This window comes from Dendrobates tinctorius, unplaced genomic scaffold, assembly GCF_039654945.1.
Source record: "Dendrobates tinctorius isolate UK_male_01 unplaced genomic scaffold, ASM3965494v1 ptg000250l, whole genome shotgun sequence".
Lineage (NCBI taxonomy): Eukaryota > Metazoa > Chordata > Amphibia > Anura > Dendrobatidae > Dendrobates > Dendrobates tinctorius.
In genome coordinates, this window is record NW_027361917.1 from 37,005,082 (window position 1) to 37,024,949 (window position 19,868).

A 19,868-nucleotide genomic window follows, 5' to 3' on the forward strand; every position below is an offset into this window, starting at 1 on the left:
AACGTGGAGCTTCAGTTCATGGAACAATAGGAGACAAAAGTAATAACACTAGGCTATGCACCCTAAAAGGTTCATCACTTAGTCTAGAGAAATAGACATGTTTTCTGTTTACGTGAACTAATATCTTCGGTGCTTTCTTTGGTGGAAATTGGCTGTGCGATATAAAATCTTCACGGTTCATTTACACAAAAAATACATCACAAATGTAATTAAAAGCCATGTACACATTGAGAAGAGAAGATCAGCTTACCTTGAAGACTTTGGCTGCAAGAGGATCTTTTTCCAAATCAATATCTAAAGGATCAATATCAACTTCCATCAGGTCTTGCAGTAACTCAAGGTCAATTTCTTTATCTTTATCCAAAGATGATAGAGGAGGAGCACCTTTGGGTGATGAAAACAGCTTTAATACTGCCAAGTAGTGAGGTTTGCCACCTAAACACCTGGATCATGAGGACGATTACTGGGCAATTTTAAGGCTGTACTTTCATGCTTTCTACTTAATTAAATGTATAATCACATAATAAGGAGAAATCATTATATGTCTGACCCATTTACCAGTACAGACATCATTGGACTGTAATATACTCAATAAAAAAAAAAAAAATTATTAAAAAAAAATTGAACTGGTCATTAGATTCATGCTAGCTGAACCAGAGGCAGCATCAATCAGAGCCTGGCTGTACAACTGCAACCAAACACATTTTTCTCTGAAAGGCTCCGGTGGTCAAGATGTATGAAGAACTGGAAAGGGATTAGCGAGAGAGATGCAACTAGTCCAGTGCGGTCCATGGCCGGCTTCTCCCCATGGACCACACATAGGCGATTAACAGGTAATCCTATGTACACACATGGGAAAGACCTGCCAATCACCTGGAGTGGTGCGGGAAGAAGTCAAAGGAGGCACGGGCAGACTAGTCTCATCACTGGCTGTGGTCCCTGCCTGGATCTTTAAATTATATTTTGTGCCTGCAATGATGGAGACCTTCAAAAAAAGAGCATGTCCACTTGTGCAAGGCTCCGATTCATGCTACCCGTGGTTTTGGTGGCATGAATCGAACGACAAGTTTTCTTTAGCTCTGCAATGAAGATAAAAAAAAATCATCAATCTACAATGCCTACCTTTCCTAAAAACAGGATGTATAACGCGACACATTAAACATATTAGATGCTTTTAGATTTCAGAACAAAATACCCCTTTATGTCTCTGTAGAGGGTCCCAATTACCTGTGATGTCAGGCGTTAAAGGCTCATCCACTGTTTCCACCAACGGTATGACGGAGGACTGCTGCAAGGAATCATCAGAGTCCCCGGCTGAAGCAGCTGCCTCCTCTCCCAGGCCAGATTCGTCCAGGGCTTCAGATGCAATAGGCGCTAGCAGCTCTCCTGTAGTCACAGTAAAATAGTTATTTCTTACATTTACAGAATAAGTTGTTAATATTCTCACTGATCATTTCTGAACTCTTCTAGACCATAGGGCTAAGGCCACACCAGGCAGATTTTTTCGGTTGTGGGTTCTTGGTGCATTTTGTTGCAGATTTCAACTCTGCAAAATTGAAAGCGGTAATAACTAAGGCGAAAATCCACAGCGTATTCATAACAGAATGAGCAGACTGCGGAAGATAATCTGCAACTGGATTCTATTTTTAAGCAGAATATATTCACAGCACATGGATGAGATTTGTGGAATCTCACAGACTTGTCTTGCTGCATATTTTAGAGGTAACACCAGCAGCAAATCGACCATGTGTGACCCTACCAATATATTAGTCATGATCAAGACAGGAAAGCCTCTGGGCGTAAAGGAAAATATTTTTCAGACAAACTGCAATATAAAACTAGCAAGGAATTATATATTAAAGAAAATCTGTGACTAGGCTTTTGCTACCCCATCGGAGAGCAGCATGATGTAGGGGCAGAGACCCCGATTCCAGCGATGTTTGCCCAGGTCTGGTCTGTACAGTGAATGTCGTATGAAGGAACCAACCAAGCTGGTAATTTAAATATGTTCTTAAGATTAGACCACCAATATCCAAAAATTGGAAGTTCCACTCTTGGCCCCTGAAAACGAACGCTTTGACGGGACCATGGCACAAAGTGTACATAGTGCCATCTATTGTGTAAATTGCACCATTTTTCTATTGTAGCAGCAAAATGTTGCTATTACCAGGACAGTACTGCCTGCCAATCCCACCACCCGACCAATGAGGCTACTAATTGCCTGCACTGGTCAGGTGACTGATGAGCAGGAGCTTCATCAGACTTTAAGTGATGATACTAAAACCACTAATGTCATCACTTTTGTCTTTGCAGAGAGCAGTGGATTCTTGTGTTAACTATTGCTTTTTTCTTTAATAATGACTAGTGATGAGCGGATGTGCCCAGATAACGTGTTATCTGTTCATTCTGGGGTATTATCCAAGTGTTTTAGGCGTGCTCAGATAATATGTTCGCATCCCTGCATGTGGTCAGGATGTCTAACAGCTGCAGGAACTCTAACATATTATCCGAGCACTCCAAAGATTCAAGGATAATACCCCAGCATGCTCATAACACGTTATCCGGGCACATTCTCTCATCACCAATAAGGACCTCTACCCTCTGTTAGCGGACAACCCCTTGAAAGAACAGTTGTACTGTCAGGCAGAATTAAGAACTGGATTACGAATCAAATCATAATTAACAGATCAGCTGGATTTTCCTGTACCTGCTAGGATGTCCTGGAGCATGCATGTCAAAGAGTATTGAGCCCAGGCACCACCCCAAGAAATGTCTCCTCTGTTGAAGTCTGTGCCAACCAACAGTAGAAGAAGTCTTTCCAGCTGTTGTTCAGTCACCACCTCACACAAATGTATAGTTGGACGGGTAGCATTTGCAATTCTAGCAAGAACCTAATGATTTAGAAGAAAAAAAAAAAAAGTACAAGGTGTCATACTAAAAAAAATGTACCAAGTGTAAAACAAATGTTAGGCACCACTAAAGCATTCAATGAGGCAACCAACACAGATCTCACCTCTCTGTTACCTATACATACAAATGTATTGTAATGTCGTCCTTCTTGTGGATAACATTTCCCTATGTTATTCGCATAGTCTCACCGGCATTGCGCTCCTGTGAAGGCGGACTTCTGTGGCCTGACTAGTGCAGAATAAAGTACTGCAGGGCGCGGGCGCCAAGGTTTTTTCACCTTTCCCGACACCTGCACACTGCAGTGCTTTACTCTGCACTCCTCAGGGCACAGAAGTCAGTCTGTGCAGGAGCGCAATGCCGGCGAGAACTATGTGGATGACGTAGGGACGCATCATCCACATTAATCAGAAAGGAGGACGGCATTGCAAGAAGAAGCGAAGCGCTGCACCAACAAGAGCAACACCCTTGGATTGGACTGCCCCGCAGGAGAGTAGAATAAAAGCTCTTTCATATCTTTCAGGTTGGGGGCAGATATCCAGAATTATAGAATGCTATATTATACAGTGGGTTTGGAAAGTATTCAGACTCGTTGAAATTTTTCGCACTGTTTCATTGCAGCTATTTGGTAAATTCAGAAAAGAATTTATTTTTCCTCATTAACCGTTTAACCCCTGGAGCTTTTTCGGTTTTGCGCTTCCCTTCTTCCCAGAGCCATAACTTTTATGTTTTCGTCAATATGGCCATGTGAGGACTTATTTTTTGTGGGACAAGTTGTACTTTTGAAATACACCATTGGTTTTACCACGTCGTGTACTAGTAAATGGGGGAAAAAATTCCAAGTGCGGTGAAATACCAAAAAAAAGTGCAATCCCACACTTGTTTTTTGTTTGGCTTTTTTACTAGGTTCACTAAACGCTAAAACTGACCCGCCATTATGATTCTCCAGGTCATTACAAGTTCATTACGAGAACATGTATACTGTAGATTCTTTTTTATCTAAGTGGTGAAAAAAATTCCAAACTTTGTTAAAAAATGAATAAATACTGTATATACTTGTGCATAAGCCGACCTGCATATAAGCCGACCCTCCTAATTTTGCCACAAAAAAACTTGGAAACCACCATGGTTACTTACCGGTAGCCGGTTTTTCCGGAACCCATGACAGCACACCTGAGAGAGGGATCCACCCTGCCAGGACAGGAACCTACTGAGATATAAGGGGCGGCACCTCTCCCCCGCTTCAGTTGGGTTACAGAGCATTGAGAGGACTTCCCGGTTAGTACATGTTAATCCAACACCACATCACACAAAAGCACCCTACTAACGTGCACACCCATACGGTGAAAAAAAGGGGGGGGGTATACGGGTGCTGTCAAGGGTTCCGGAAAAAACGGCTACCGGTAAGTAACCATGGTGGTTTTCCCTTCACCAATGACAGCACCACCTGAGAGATTTTTGGAGACTTCGAAACACCTTAGGGAGGGACCACCGCTTGCAGCACCCTTCTACCAAAGGTTAAGTCAGCAGAGGAGGATAGATTTAATCTATAGTGCTTAAAGAAGGTTGAAGGTGAGGCCCAGGTAGCGGCCTTACATATTTGATCATTCGATACCTCTGCCTTTTCAGCCCAGGAGGTCACCACGGCTCTGGTGGAATGAGCCTTAATGCCGTCAGGAATCGGAACACCACTAGCTGAGTAGGCTACACTAATGGCTTCCCTAATCCATCAATAGTCCCTTATGAAACCCCATAGCCTTTCCTGGCACCGTGAAAAGCTACGAATAGGGACTGGGACCTCCTCCACTGGCTAGTGACAGATATGTATTCTAGCAGGGCTCTCTTGACGTCCAAACTATGGAATTTTTCCTCCCCTGAATTTTTTGGATTGTCGCAGAAGGATGGGAGGATAATCTCCTGACCCCGATGGAAATCTGATGCTACCTTAGGCAGATAAGCGGGGTCTGTTCTAAAGCCCCCGTTACACACTGCGATATCGCTAGCAATATCGCTGTAAAGTCACCGATTTTGTGACGTTGCAGCGATATTGCTAGCGATATCGCTGCATGTGATACTTACCTCCGACCGGCTCCCCCGCTGGTTATCGCTGATCGCGCGAGAAGCTCCTGGATCATTCCTCGTCGGCCACTTCCTGCGGCGCCGACGAGCGATGCGTGGATCCGGGCGGGAGGACGCAGGATCGCCGCGTCTGACAGGTAAGTAGCGATCCCCGTCCCCAGCGATGTCGCTGGTGAGATCTGCCTGTGTGGCAGCTCACTAGCGACCACCTAACGATGCACCAGCGATCCTGACCGCGTCATATCGCTGGTCGGGATCGCTGGTGCATCGCTAGGTGTAATGGTACCCTTAGTACCACCCTGTCCTGAAAAACTTGTGTATAGGGTGGATTCACTGAGAGAGTCTGCAAGTCGCTTATTCTACGGGCTGATGTAAGGGCGACTAAAATGATGGTTTTTAGGGTCAGAAATTTTATGGGGAGCTGATGTAACGGCTCATAAGGGCTGTAAGGGCCTCTAGTACTAGGTTTAAATCCCAAGGGGCTATTCTGGGTATTGGAATAGGTCTAGCCCTATGACAGGATTTGATGAATCTGGCTATCCATCTATTTGCTGCCAAGTTGCAGTTATAGAGCGCCCCTAGTGCAGACACCTGAACTTTAAGCGTATTTACCGCTAACCCCAGATGCAACCCCGATTGTAAAAACTCCAAGATGGCACTAATCGGGGGTTCTTGTTCTAACGGCTTACCTAGGAACTGTAGGAATTTATTCCATGTTCTGCCGTAGATATTAGTTGTCACCGGTTTTCTACTCTTAAGCAGGGTGGCCACCAACCCGGGAGAGAAACCTCTATATCCCTTAAAAGCGACCTTTCAAATTCCACGCCGTCAGATGGAATCCTTTGACTTGAGCGTGGAATATTGGGCCTTGAGCTAGTAGGTCCGGGATTTCTGGCAGAACCCATGGATCGGAGAGGGACATTCTCCGCCGTAGCGTAAACCAGGGCCTTTTTGGCCAAAATGGGGTTATTACAATCACTCTGGCTTGATCGCTCCTGATCTTCTTGACAACTGTTGGGATCAGAGCCACTGGGGGGAACGCACAGGCTAGCCTGAAGTTCCACTGAATGTGCAATGAGTCCACTGCCCATGGATTTTCCCTCGGGTTTGGTGAGCAAAACCTTTCTGTTTGCCTGTTGTGCTTGTTGGCAAAGAGGTCTATCACTGGTTTTCCCCAAAGCTGCGTTATTTTTTGAAAAACGGACCGAGCCCATTCTCCTTGCCTCAGAGTATTGTGGCTCAGAAAATCAGCCTCTATGTTTTCTGTCCCTTTTATGTGTAAGGCTGTTAAGGAGTGTAAGTGTTGCTCCACTCTGCCAAGGATGTTGTCTGCTGCTTTCATTAGGGAGTGTGATCTTGTCCCCCCTTGGTGGTTGATGTACGCCACCATTACTTTGTTGTCCGACATGATGCGGACATTGCGACCCCTGAGTAGGAGAATAAAGTGGCTTAGGGCTTTGTTCACTGCCCACAGTTCTCTCAGGTTGGAGGATGCCCCCATTTCTTGAGGAGTCCAGGAACCCTGGCCTACGTGACCCCTTAGGTGTGTCCCCCACCCCGAGGAGCTTGCGTCTGTTAGAATCACGTCTGTCGTCTGTCCCAAGGTATTCCTGAGGCCAAGTTTGTACTGTCCAGCCACCAGTTGAGAGAGTCTCTGGTCTCTAAGGAAAGCTCCAGCCTTCCCTCTAAACGCCCTCTTAGCGATCTTTGTGCTGATAATATCTCCCACTGGAGTTGACGGGTGTGAAATTGAGCCCACCTGACCGCCGGAATACAGGACGTCAGGGTACCTAGTAGAGACATCGCCTTCCTCAACGTCATCTGAGGTTGGTTTCGGGCAGCCAAAGCCATGTTCCGCACCTTCTCTATTTTGGTTTCCGGAAGCAGACACGCCTGCTGCCCTGAGTCCAGGATAAATCCCAGGAAGGTTTGTTGCTTTAGGGGTTGTAGTTTTGACTTTTTGAAATGTATTATCCACCCTAATTCTTGCGAGGTGTCGGTCACCCGGCTCAACTGTGCCGTACAGTGGTCCTCTGAGCTGCCCACTATGAGGAAATCGTCCAGGTAGGGTATTCTGACCGTATCGTGAATCCGGAGGAAGGCTGTTACCTCCGCTGAAAACCCTCGGGGCTATAGATATGCCAAATGGAAGAGCTCTGAATAGGAAATGCATCAGTACGCCTTGGATATCAAGCGCTACCCTTAAGTATTTCTGGTAATCTGGATGGATAGGGATGTGATAATATGCATCCTTCAGATCGACTACGGTCATAAAACAATCTTGATGTAGTAGCTTTATGGCAGTAGTCACCAACTCCATCTTGAAGGTCTGATTCCTTATCCACCGATTGAGCCCTCTGAGGTTTGTAATTGTCCTGAACGATTGGTCTGGTTTCCTCATCAGAAAAAGGGGTGAATAGAACCCCCTTCCCTTCTGTGTGTCTGGGACTTCGTAAAGGACCTGCCTGTCTATCAGGTTCAGGATCTCCGCTTCCAAGGCCAACTGTTCTTCGGTCGCCTTTCTGATAGGGGCAACAACAAACACGGCTTTTGGCTGGTGAACAAAGGGCATTCTCAGGCCTTCTCTTAAGACGCCTAGGATCCAGGTATTGGAGGAGATCTTTTCCCAGGCCTGGGAAAAGAGTGCCAATCTCCTCCCTACTGGAATACTGGCGTCATTGTGGCAATTATTTTTGAGGTGGAGGTACCCCCACCAAACATAAATCCCGACTCATTTTTCCTTTTATCCTCCCATCTTCTTCTGTCGGCCGGAGGACGCCCCCTATTGAATCTTCCACCCCTCCGAAAGGGCTGTCTTCTCTGCTCTGCCGGGAACCTGGGGAAGCCTTTTTTCCTATCGCTTGCCCTTTCCAGGATATCGTCTAAGTTCTTCCCGAATAAGAACCAACCATCACAGGGGAGGGAGCACAGTTTAGCTTTAGACTGCAGGTCACCTAGACAGCCTTTAAGCCATAGTGCACGTCTGGCAGCATTTGATAATCCTGCCGCCCTAGCCGTCAACCTCATCGCATCCGCCGAGGTATCTGCTAAAAAAGCTGCTGCCCCATGCAAGAGATACATATCTGCCAATATCTTCTCTCTTGGGACCTTTGATGCTAGCTTCTCTTCTAACTGCTGCAGCCAGATCATCAGGGAGCGTGCCGTGCAGGTGCCTGCTATCGCCGGCTTTAATCCTCCTGCTGTCTCTTCCCATGCATGCCTCAAATATGAATCCGCCTTCTTGTCTAGCGGGTCCCTAAGAACCCCTGAATCTACCAGGGGCAGGGCCGATATTTTAGAAGACCTGGATACCGCTGCGTCTATTTTTGGGACCTTGTCCCATATTTCCGCATCCTTGTGCTCAAAGGGGTATCGTCTCTTAGAGTTGGAGGGAAGACCTGATTTCTCGGGTTTCCTCCACTCTCTCTCTCAATAAGCGCTTGGATCTTTTCGTTCACTGGAAAGGTCCGTTTTTTTCTCTCTTGGAGCGCCCCAAACATAACGTCCTCTAGGGTTTTAGCCACTTTCTCTTCCTGTAGGCCCATTGATGTTCTAATGGCCTTTAGGAGAGCATCTGTGTCTTCTACCGGGAAACATGGCATACTCCCTGTGTCGCTGTCTAAGGAGTCTGAGGAGGACGCCTTTTCTGTTTGAGACGAGGCCGAAGAGGAATTTGAGGGAGAACTAGGGGGATTCTTTCTATCTTTCCTCCCTTTTTTCAATAGGGTCTTAATTGAACCCTCCATTTCCGACCTAAGGACCGATATCAGATTAGCCGCGAAACTAGGCGCTTCCTCTGCCATGGTCCGCTGAATGCAACTGGCGCAGAGGTCTTTCTGCCAGTCTCTTGCTAGGGCCGTTTTACATATGGCACAGTCCCTATTATTATTCTTACTTCCCGCTTTTTGGGCCTTTCCTACGGGGTCAAATATACAACAGAGAAACCCTATTAACATAAATGCTAGCAATCACGAAGATCACTCACCACCCGTAATCAAGGGTACCGGACTAGGAGGCTGCGTCGGAGCACATGACCTGTGCTCTCTGGACCTTGAGGAATCTCTCGACCTGCGGCTGCTGCTCGAACGGCTTCCATGTTTGCGGCCGGAGGGCTGTGAGGGAGGCAGAGACAAGGACCTCTCCCGCTCTGATTCCATTCTTGCACCGCTTGCCCTGCCGTTGCTCCTCGTTTAGGCCGGTTTCACACTAGCGCATTTTCAGCGCACGCACGGCCGGGGGTAGCTCCGCCCCCGATCCGGCTCTCTGCCCGGCGTGCCCGCCCCTTCCTTGTAGCGCCGCCTCCTAGCGGACAGCGGCGCCTGCGATCGGCGCACCCTATCTTTAGCATAGGGTGCGCCGATCGTGCGCAGGCCGTGCGCTAGTTGCGCTTTGACCTGCGCTGCGCACTTTTGACGGTGCGCCGTGCGCGCCAAAATCCGAAAAGTTTGATTTTGATCACAGGCGCCGCTGTCCGCTAGGAGGCGGCGCTACAAGGAAGGGGCGGGCACGCCGGGCAGAGAGCCGGATCGGGGGCGGAGCTACCCCCGGCCGTGCGCGCGTTGAAAATGCGCTAGTGTGAAACCGGCCTTAAATGTGGCCTCCGTCCTGGTGGGTGTCTTCACCCCTCCCCCCTGCGACCGCCGGCCAACCGCTTCAGAAAGCCGGCATTGCACCCGGCGCCATGACACCGTCGCCTTCTGCTGACGTCAGCCGGCGCACCCACAATCCTCTGCGCCGCTGACGTCAGTGGCCGGAAGACGCCCGCGTCTGTCCCCTGCCAGATGCCTCGGGGATCGAGATGCGTTCGTGCGCGAGGGGAGGGCGCCGCGGTGGGGGCTTCCAGGAGCCACTGGGATCCCACCTGCGCCCACACGAACCCGGAGCTCCGGAGGACCCTGGGGACTGTGCCTCCAGCACCCGACGGCCGGCGCTACAGGTAAGGCACCTGTTCTTCCAGCGCCGGGACGGGCCTGGGTCCTAATTTTTTTTTTCCTTCGCCCATGACAGGCACCGCTGACAGTGGGATTCCTTCCAGGACAGGGACCCAACTGAAGAGGGGGAGAGGTGCCGCCCCTTATATCTCGGTAGGTTCCTGTCCTGGCGGGGTGGATCCCTCTCTCAGGTGTGCATTCATGGGTGAAGGGAAAAACTTACTGATTCGCGTATAAGCAGCAGCTACTAGTAAATTTCAAAAATAAAAATAGATACCAAGAAATGTAAAATTAATTGAGACATCAGTAGGTTAAATGTTTTTGAATATCTATATTGAATTGAATCAGGAGCCCCATATAATGCTTCATACAGTTCATGATGGCCCCATAAGATGCTCCACACAAAATACACCCCATATAATGCTGCACAAAGGTTAATAATGGCCCCATAAAATGCTTCATACATTATACCCCCATATGCTGCCCCATAAGATGCTCCATAGATTATGCCCCCATAAGATACTCCATAGAATATGCCCCATATGCTGCCGCTAATGAAAAAAAAAAAATGAAATACTCGCCTCTCGTCGTTGGGGGCCAGGTGCCAGTGTCCTGAACAGGCGGGGACACCGGCGCGCTATGGGGGACAGGTGCCGGTATCACCGCTGGCTCAGGGCCCCAGTGATATTCACCTGTCCCCGATCCATCGATGCGCATCGCTCTGTCTGCCGGGTTCTCAGTCAGTGATGTTCAGGCCTAAACGTCACTGACAGAGGACGCGGAGGACAGAGCGGCGCGCAGCGGTCGACCGGGGACAGGTGAATATCGCTTATACTTACCTCCTTCCTGGCGCGGTGTCTGCAGCCCCGCTTCTCCGGCAGCTATTGCTTCCTTCAGCGGTCACGTGGCACCGCTCAATAAAGTCATGAATATGCGCATATTCATGACTTTAATGAGTGGTACCACGAAACCGCTGAAGGAAGGAGCCTGAGACCGTGGGAGTAGCAGGGGGGCTGCAGAGACGCGCCAGGAGGGGGTAAGTATGTTCTGACACCCCCGTTCTCCCTCCTCTGCCGAACCCCTGGCGTATATGACTTGGCGTATAAGCCGAGAGGGGGACTTTATGCCCAAAAAATGGGCTGAAAATCTCGTCTTATACGCGAGTATATATGGTAAATAAAAAATTGCGCCATTTTCCGATACTCGTAGCATCTCCATTTTTCATGATCTCGGGTTGGGTGCGGGCTTATTTTTTGTGCGCCGAGCTGAGGTTTTTGATTATACCATTTTGGTACAGATACGATATTTTGATCGCCCGTTACTACATTTTAATGTCGTTTTGAATTTTTTTTCTTGCTACGCCATTCAGCGATTAGGTTAATCTTTTTTTTATTGATAGATCGGGCGATTCTGAACGCAGTGATACCAATATGTGTATGCTTGATTTTATTTTATTTTGATTGGGACGAAAGGGGGGTGATTTAAACTTATGTTTTTTATTATATTTTTAAAAACTTTTTTTTTTTTTTTTTTACTTTTGGCATGCTTCAATAGTCTCCACAGGCAGCCAGAAGATGCCACAACTCGATCAGCTGTGCTACATAGAGGCAATGTCAGATCGCCTCTATATAGCAGATTTACTCACTTGCTATGAGTGCCGACTACTGGGTGGCGCTCATAGCAAGCCAGCACTGACAACCATAGAGGTCTTCCAGAGACCTTAGGTTGTCATGCCGACACAATGGTGACCCGCGATCAGGTTCGCTTTAAGGGGAACCTGTCACCTATTTTTTTTGCCCTGTTGAGGGAAGAGCAGTGTCATGCAGTGCGCAGGCGCCGAACCTCTCTGACCTTTCCTGACGCCTGCGCACTGCAGTACTCTGCTCTGCCCCCAATAGGGCAAAGAAGAGGACGTCATTGTTAGAAGATGAGAGGCGTCGGGCTGGACCGCGACAACCATTGGACCCAAACCGGACCCGGAATGCCCCTGGGTGAGTTTAATATAACTCGATTTTTTTCTCTTTCAGGTTACATCGGGGGCTTATCTACAGCATTTACAGAATTCTGAAGATAAGCCCCTGATAGCGGTGTCGGCAGCTGATAGTCGAAAAAATAGGTCACAGGTTCCCTTTAATGCTTTTTATTTTATTTGTCATTTTGACTAGGGGTGCACAAACTTTTAGATGTCCTGGCCAAAGCAGAGTGATTTACTGCCTACTTTGATTGCTTGTGCACCAGATGGTGAATGTAGGCAGTAACCTAGAATCAGTAAGAAAAGAATCATTCTATATGTAGAACTGATTTATAGGTGATTTGGTATTCAAAAGAGAAAGTACCATTTAGATTAATTGTTCATCAACTTTGATTATTAGCATGGCTCCGCATCATGAAGCAATATGTACTATAAATGTGTCCAAATTAATTGATATTGTATTAGCAGAATTCATTTTCAATACTGGTACCTTGCAGACAAACAGCAGCAGATCAGCGTGACAAGTGAAGTCCATAGATAGGAGGAAAAGAGCTAGTTTCTGCACAACAGAAATACAACGCTCATGTGCCAACGTGAAAGGCAGAGGCTCAATTTCTGGGCTCTCTTTCGTTGCAGATATTTCTGTGTCTTGAGCAGACCGCGGCCATTCAGCAGTGCGACGCAGACGTATCAAGTCTTTAAAGTGCTGTGGAAGTGAAACAAATAAATCAAAGATTAATTGTAGGTTCACAAAACCAGCAAATATGTAATCTAGGGCTCTAAGAAAGCGTCTTTTCATTTAAATGTTTTATGTCTGTGTTTTTCCACAGAAAAACCAAGTACACATTACTGTTTATAGGAAAGTTCACACGTCCATGGTTTTCTTTGGATTACGGGCCCTATTCATCAAAGCTTTTACCAGTATTCTGCCGTGAAAAACTTAAGGCTATGGGCCCACATAGCGTTTTAAAACGCACAATGAAAACCGGACTCCTCAGAAATCGCGCGTTTTTTTCCGCGCGATTTCATCGCGATTCTGTTTGCGATTTTGCCGCGATTTTCTCAAGCACTTTCCAAGCGATTTGAAGCATCGCTTGGAAAGTGATTGACAGGTTGGTCACACTCGTCAAACAGTGTTTGACGAGTGTGACCAGCTTTTTACTATTGAGGCCGCCTATGCGAGACCTGTGATGACGTTGGTCTCGCGTTACTATAGCGATCTCGCGAGACCGCTAGAGTCACGCGAGACTACGTCATCACAGGACCTTGCCGCAAGGCATTACTGGGAACGCTGTGGCCCGGGAATGCAGCGCGGGACGTCGGAAGGTAAATATACCCTGATTTTTTATTCTTTTTTTTACAGGGGTATGGTACCCAGGGCCTGGAGGACAGTCTCCTCTCCTCCACACCGTGGGTACCAACCGCACATGAGACGCTTAACTTCCCGCATGGTGGGCATAGAAAACATGCGGGAAGTAAGCGATTCTCATGCATTCCTATGGGTGCAGAATCGCGGCAATTCTTTGCGATTCCGCACAAAAGAATGCGATTATTTCCGCGATGCGATTCCGCCGCGTAAAAAAGCGCAGCATTAGCACAGCATGTTCGGAATGCCAAAGGAATGCATGGGGGGGCCATTCTGTACAAGATTTTTAAACGTTTTCGCTCCGAAAATCGCGGCAAAAAATCGCATCGTGGGCACACAGCCTAAGAGTCAATTATTGGCACAATTCAAAGCTGCACTACAACATTGCGACTTTTGGTGTTTGCATGCCATTTTTGACCAGCTCTTTCGTTCCCTCTCCCCAGGTCTCCTGAACGTGCCAACCACTGTGAAAAAAAAGCTTTTTTAAATGCTGTTACAGTATCTGCCATTACTACCTCTAGGGAATTCCTCAGGTCCACACACAGGACAGCTTATTCTGAAAAGTTACTTGAAAGTATGGTTACGCTTAATGCTTTGTAGCCATTTTCTTGACACAAAGTCCTATCAGCATGAAGGGCTAGTGACAAGCTAGCATTAGCTGGGAGGTAGAAGCCAGAATACCTGCTCACCTTAGAAGTAGCCTGTTTAAGCTTTGCTTGTTCCACCAGTAGTTTGTATGAAGATCCTTTGTTGCTCTGTATTTTCTCTTTTTCAATTTGCTCTACTAAAGCCTTCTGTTTCGCCTTTAGTAGGTTAAGTTGCTAGAAGGAAAGTTAATTTATTAAATGATATAAATAACTTTTGCCAGGTACACTAGTGATCCCACGCATTGTCTGAATAGTCCGCATCAGATGTTACAGCAAAAAAACTGGGCAACATGTTAAAGTGCCACGGATTTGCATTTCTTTTGATATATTGCGGATTTCAATATCGCTTCAATGGGCATCAAAAACAGACCATAGTGCTGAGCGTGCCAGATATGTTAAATTGTCAGTTAGGCAGTGTCCACTTTTTTATATAATGACAAATCCTTTTCTACAATTTCAAAAATGTTGCAAAACCTTACATGTGTGAACGATGACTGACTCCAGGAGCTGCACGTAAACATTAGCTGCGGCCACATCCAGTCCACACTGGATGAGACAGGCCTTAAACATACAATGTATATTCCACACCATACAGATTACCTGCTTGTGGTGAACAAGCTGTTTCCTGATCTTCCTAGAGTAAAGCCTATCCAAGCTGCTGCTTCCTTTGCTTGACCTGTTCAGGCTTTGTGTGTGCAGACTATTATTTATAAAACTCCACTGATTGCCTGTAGAAGACAAAATTCAATGGCTATAGCTTCCAATTGGCCACAACTTCTTGAAACAAGTTATTATCATAAGTTCTCCAACAACACAGACAAACTTCCTATAAAAATGAAATTCTCTCCATAACAAGCAGAAATGAAAATGGTTATCCTTATTACATCTTATCAATAAGCAGAACAGGAAAGAGGTCCAAAATCCAAAACTTGGTCATAACCTATGTACTCTGAAGGCAAAACGCAAGATATTTAAGCATTATCACCCCCCTCCCAAATACCTGAGAGGAACCTCTCCCGATCTTTGCCATTTAAAGGTTTTTTGGAGGCTGCAGCTTCATCCTCTACGGTGGCGACATAATCCAGCAAACGAGAAACCAGCATGACCACCCAGCTAATCATAGGAATGTCTAGGACCCCTATGGAAAAATACATGCATTATAATAGCATATGGTTTGTCACACCCTTGTAGTGTTTAGTTGTACAAATAAAGTCTAATTATGTGACTTTTTAACATGTATAAGGGTGTATTTGTTTTTCATCCATTCTATAAGAAAATTGCTGAAAAAAAAACACTTGATGCAGATGGTGAAAATGCCAATCACTGGAGATGAATGGCTTATTGTGGTAGCATTCAACCGTGATTGTGCCTCAGAAGAAGCCAGTGAAACACTGGCACAGCAGTCTAACCCATTTTCTTTGAAGAGGTAGTCCAATACCTATAATGCCTTTTATAAATTTCCTAGTGACTTAATTTGTTTCACTATAAAATTCCATACTTTTGTTCCATGAACAGCTAATCCCTAAATCTACCATTTTTTTTTAGTAATTTCTATCCTGTGATGTATCGTTTGAGGGGAGTCTCAAGTAAGACATCACTGGAGGATGGCCCTGCTATCAATTCCCAGCAGCTTTTATCACCACCCTGAGGAAATCTCATTTAAGAAAAAAAAGACGGTTGTGTCAGCAGCAGGGCGCAGTGTCAGCGGTCACTAAAGTTGCAGGTGGCAGGAACAGAAGTGATGGGGGCCACGAATGAAGCAGGTGGCTATTTAAGGTGTGGGCAGATATCAAAAATGTGGCGGCTACTGAAGCTACGGTGAATTCTCCATTACCCCCTGAAAGAGCACAACATAAAGGAACAGCGGTGACAGTAGCTGTGGTAAGAGACCCCAGCACGCGCTCCCTGAAAAAGGCTACTAAAGCTAATTAGAAAAGTGATTGGGGATAAGATATTTGTAAAGCGCATTATAAGTATTGGAAAACTCCTATAAGTATGTAATGATGGTTAGATAACTTATTGGTGTGCCAACTTTGGATCACAGTGCGTAACTACAGGTTCCTTTTAAAATTGCTGTCCAAATTCACAGTAAAATGTCTAGTGTTGATTTTGATATTTTGAAACTAATCAAGCTTTTGTTGCCTATAGTTGCACTTGCAACAATGCCTAGATGTGGATATGAATGATCGTCAGGCTCAGCAGTCTAGTAATATCTATTTCAGCATGACTGCTGAGCCCAGTGATTGGCTGCAGCAGTCTCATGCTGTAGGTGGAATGTCACTGTGGCACCTATGTCAAAGAAAAGAAACGGCTGCAGTTAGGCTGGTTTCACACTTGCGTTGGGCAGAGCAGCGGAGGGCTGCGTAGTTCCTCCGTTAAGCCACGCCCACTGCGGCACCTCTTCCATTCAGCTCCCCCTACGTCGGCATGCGTCCTGCCTACCCTTCTTTAACATTGGGTACACAGGCCATGTGAATGTATGCGGATGCATTTTGTTGCATTCAGCGCAGCGTCAAAACGACGCAGGCTGAGGCATCCGCATACATTCACATGGCCTGCGTACCCAATGTTAAAGATAGATATGCACTATGCAGGACGCATGCCAACGTAGACGGAGCTGAATGGAAGAGGTGTGGCAGTGGGCAGGGCTTAACGGAGGAACTACGCAGCCCTCTGCACAACGCAAGTGTGAAACCAGCCTTAGTAAGTAGCGATGAGTGAGTGTGCTCAGATATAGTGTTATCCGAACATGCTCGGGTGTTATCTGATAATCGTGGATGTACAAGTCCCCGGGGTGCATGATTCACGGCTGTTCAGGCTGTTCAACAGTCGCAACACATGCGGGGATTGCTTAACTAACAGACACTCCACGCATGTGTTGCGGCTGCAACAGCAGCGAATTATGCACCCCAGGGACTCAAACATATTACTCGAGCACCCACGATACTCAGATAACACTATATCCGAGCATGCTCGCTCATCACTACTGGTAAGTAATAATGATTTGGTTATTCACAAGCAGATTAAGCTCTCTCGATCGCTTCATTGGGGGACACAGGAAACCATGGGTGTACGCTATGCTGCCACTAAGGCTGACTATGCAGAAAAAAGTTAGTTCCTCCACCGCAGTGTACACCGCCCCGACAGGAACTAGGATATTCAGTTTAGCATAGTGTCAAGTATGAGATGGACACAGGTCCTTCACTAGACCCTTATCTACCTCAGTGTGCGTCGTTTTCTTTCAGGTACCCGGAGGGATGCAGTGCGAACGGTCAGTACTGTACTCCCACGCAGAGACTATGAATACGGCGTGTACTGCCACCCGGTAACCACATAGGTCTGTTCGGCAGGATCCCAGCCCCCAACTCAGAAGCGTGTTATGTGATCCGTACCAGGTTCAGCCTCCGTCCCCCTACCCACTCGCCTATCAGAGCCTGTCTGTTTGAGGAGACGCAGACGTCACGCAATACGGATTTTGGACGTCCGTTCTTCATGGATGGGGAGGTACTCTCTCTCCCTTCCCTTTGCCCCCAGGTGCTGGAAGACCCGAGCAAGCAAGTGAGAAGACCAGGGAAGAGGATATATAGAAGAAAAAAAAAATCCTTTTCCTTTATTCAATGGGGCCATTTGGGAGGTATGTCCCCTTTAATTCTGAGGGCTCCGGGCATACCTTTCTCCTTTCTGCGGCGTTTTCGGGACTCAACGCTGCTCCACATGGATTTTTTTTTTTTTTTTTTTTTTGGGGGGGGGTCTGGAGATATGGGGCACAGGGGCTTCCTGAGTATGTGGCTCCTCTGCAGTCTGGACCCGGGGCTTACTTTTGCACCGCTGTGGAGACCCCGGCGCCGCTCCCCCCTGCTTCGGCGGTCACCGGTTCTAATCTAGTCCCCGACTTCCATTCACTCGGCTTGGCTCCGCCCTGTCTTTTCAGTACTTTGGGCAGGCTTTTCTCCCGCCCATCTCTCCCTCACTTCCTTTTTCTACACCCCGCCGGATAGCTCCGTCCACTCCTCATGGCCTCCACAGTCATGCTGCGACCGTCTCCATCTTTCTCCCCCTGGGTCACGCGGTTAACCCTGCCTCCCTCTTCCAGTCTCAGAGCGCTTTTACCATCTCAGTCCCTGTCATTCATCTTGGGGTCCCTCTTTTTCCGGCTTTTGGATCCGGATGGTGGCAGTCTCCTTACGGTACCTACATCTTCAGCGCAAGTAGCCCTACAGAATGGCAGATCTCCCGGCACCTGGTCTCAGAAGGCAGCGCTTGCTCCAGGTAACAGGCAGGGTGTGACGTATAAGCCAGGCACAGCGGGACAACACTACCTGCAGGCTCAGCAACTGCTGAGGCCTTCCTGATGATGCTGGTGCAACAACTGTGCAGTCACCGATGTAATAAGTACTCTTGAGCCGTGCAGTCACTGGTGTAATAGATACTCTAGAACCGGGCAGTCACTGGTATAATAGGTGCTCTGCAACCGTGCAGTCACCGGTGTAATAAGTGCTCTAGAGCCGGGCAGTCGCTCTACAACTGTGCAGTCTCTGGTGTAATAAATGCTTTAGACCCGTGCAGTCACCCCACACTCTGCACCCTCCACAGGGAGATGGGCTATGAGTCCTGCCGTTTGCTCTGTAGAATTTTTCTGTTACGTCACATAGCTGTTGTGATTTCTGTTATTGCAGATCTGTGCCTTGATTTTCAGCAGAGCAAGGCTTGGCCATTGCTCTACAAACAAAGATGCTAGAGCCCTGGCATATCAAATGCTTCCATATCTCCTGCTCACAAGCACTCGCCCTGCATCTAAGTGCAGTCCCCTTCCAGATACTGAGTAGAGAGCGGAGCTGCTCTTCACGACTGCAGTGTTTGGGCCTGACTTCCAGCTGGATAGAAGTCCGTGTTACCCAGCAATGTCTGCTGTGGCTCAGTGTATAATATAAAGAAGCTGACCACAAGTTGCAGGTCCAAGGGTTTGAACCTAGGCACACAACAGAGAGTAGGCTTGGAATCAGAAGGAGACCAAACTCTACTGTTCTACAGTCAGGAAAAATGACAGGTTAGAACATACTTCAGGACAGACTGCGTGGTGCGGCTTACTACACGTGAAGCTGTTATTCTGCCTATTTGGCTCTCTCCTATACCCTTCTCCGGTTCCTCTAGATGCTGATTTCGTCACAGGATACCGAGAGCAGATTGCAGCTGTGCTCTATCCACTATCCAGGAATCAGACGCACCACCAGCCAGGTACAGTAGTTTGAGACGGTGCTATTTCAGTGGATCAGATGTGTCTTGGGTTGACTGCTGCAGTGGTACTGGTGCTCTGTACCGTATTCGGGTGAATCACACGCACTCGCCTTCATATACCTCACGTTCTATTGCAGCAGTACTATATCCGTTATCCAGAACTTAGATAGTCCTCTACCAGACATGTTCAGTCAATATATGCAGTCTTTCCTGTGGCTCAAACGTACACGAGGCTGATTGGCTGCATCGGTCCGGCTCTTCTATCCCATTGTCAGGTGAGTCAGAGGCGCCCTCTATAACGCTCCTCAGGGTCTTTTGCACTATCTGCCTAAAGGGCCTTTTACACATAGCGATATCGCTAACGCGTCACCGATTTTGTGACGCAACAGCGATATCGCTAGCGATCTCGCTACATGTGACACCTCTGACCGCCCCCCACTCCCACCCCCCGTTGGATATCGCTGATTGCGCGAGATCGTCCTGGTCCATTTTCTCGTCGTCGGCTTCTTGCTGGCGCTGACGAGCGACGCATGGACACGGGCAGAAGACGTCATCAGAGCTGCCGTCTAACAGGTAATTAACAACCGCCGACCGCTGCTGCATCGCTGGTGAGATATGCCTGTTTGGCAGCTCACTAGCGACCATTTAGCGATGCACCAGCAGCGATCCTGACCGGGTCGTATCGTTGTCGGGATCGCCAAATGTAACGGGACCTTAAGCTCCCGTCTAAT

At 47.5% G+C, this 19,868-nt stretch overlaps 1 protein-coding gene across 7 annotated transcripts in view; it reads right to left on the bottom strand.

Moving 5' to 3' along the window:
* The window catches only part of BIRC6 (baculoviral IAP repeat containing 6), a 471,996-nt gene that overhangs the window by 241,261 nt on the left and 210,867 nt on the right, over positions 1-19,868 (bottom strand). For 5 of the 7 annotated variants that reach the window (XM_073557613.1, XM_073557615.1, XM_073557616.1 and 2 more), the window contains exons 32-38: positions 14,903-15,040; positions 14,503-14,630; positions 13,945-14,076; positions 12,380-12,595; positions 2,708-2,891; positions 1,228-1,386; positions 251-384 (exon numbers count right to left, since the gene is read on the bottom strand). In XM_073557613.1, the coding sequence (XP_073413714.1) occupies positions 251-384; positions 1,228-1,386; positions 2,708-2,891; positions 12,380-12,595; positions 13,945-14,076; positions 14,503-14,630; positions 14,903-15,040 (1,091 nt within the window). The remainder of the gene's footprint in view (positions 1-250; positions 385-1,227; positions 1,387-2,707; positions 2,892-12,379; positions 12,596-13,944; positions 14,077-14,502; positions 14,631-14,902; positions 15,041-19,868) is intronic. The other 2 variants (XM_073557614.1, XM_073557617.1) reach the window with 2 other exon arrangements.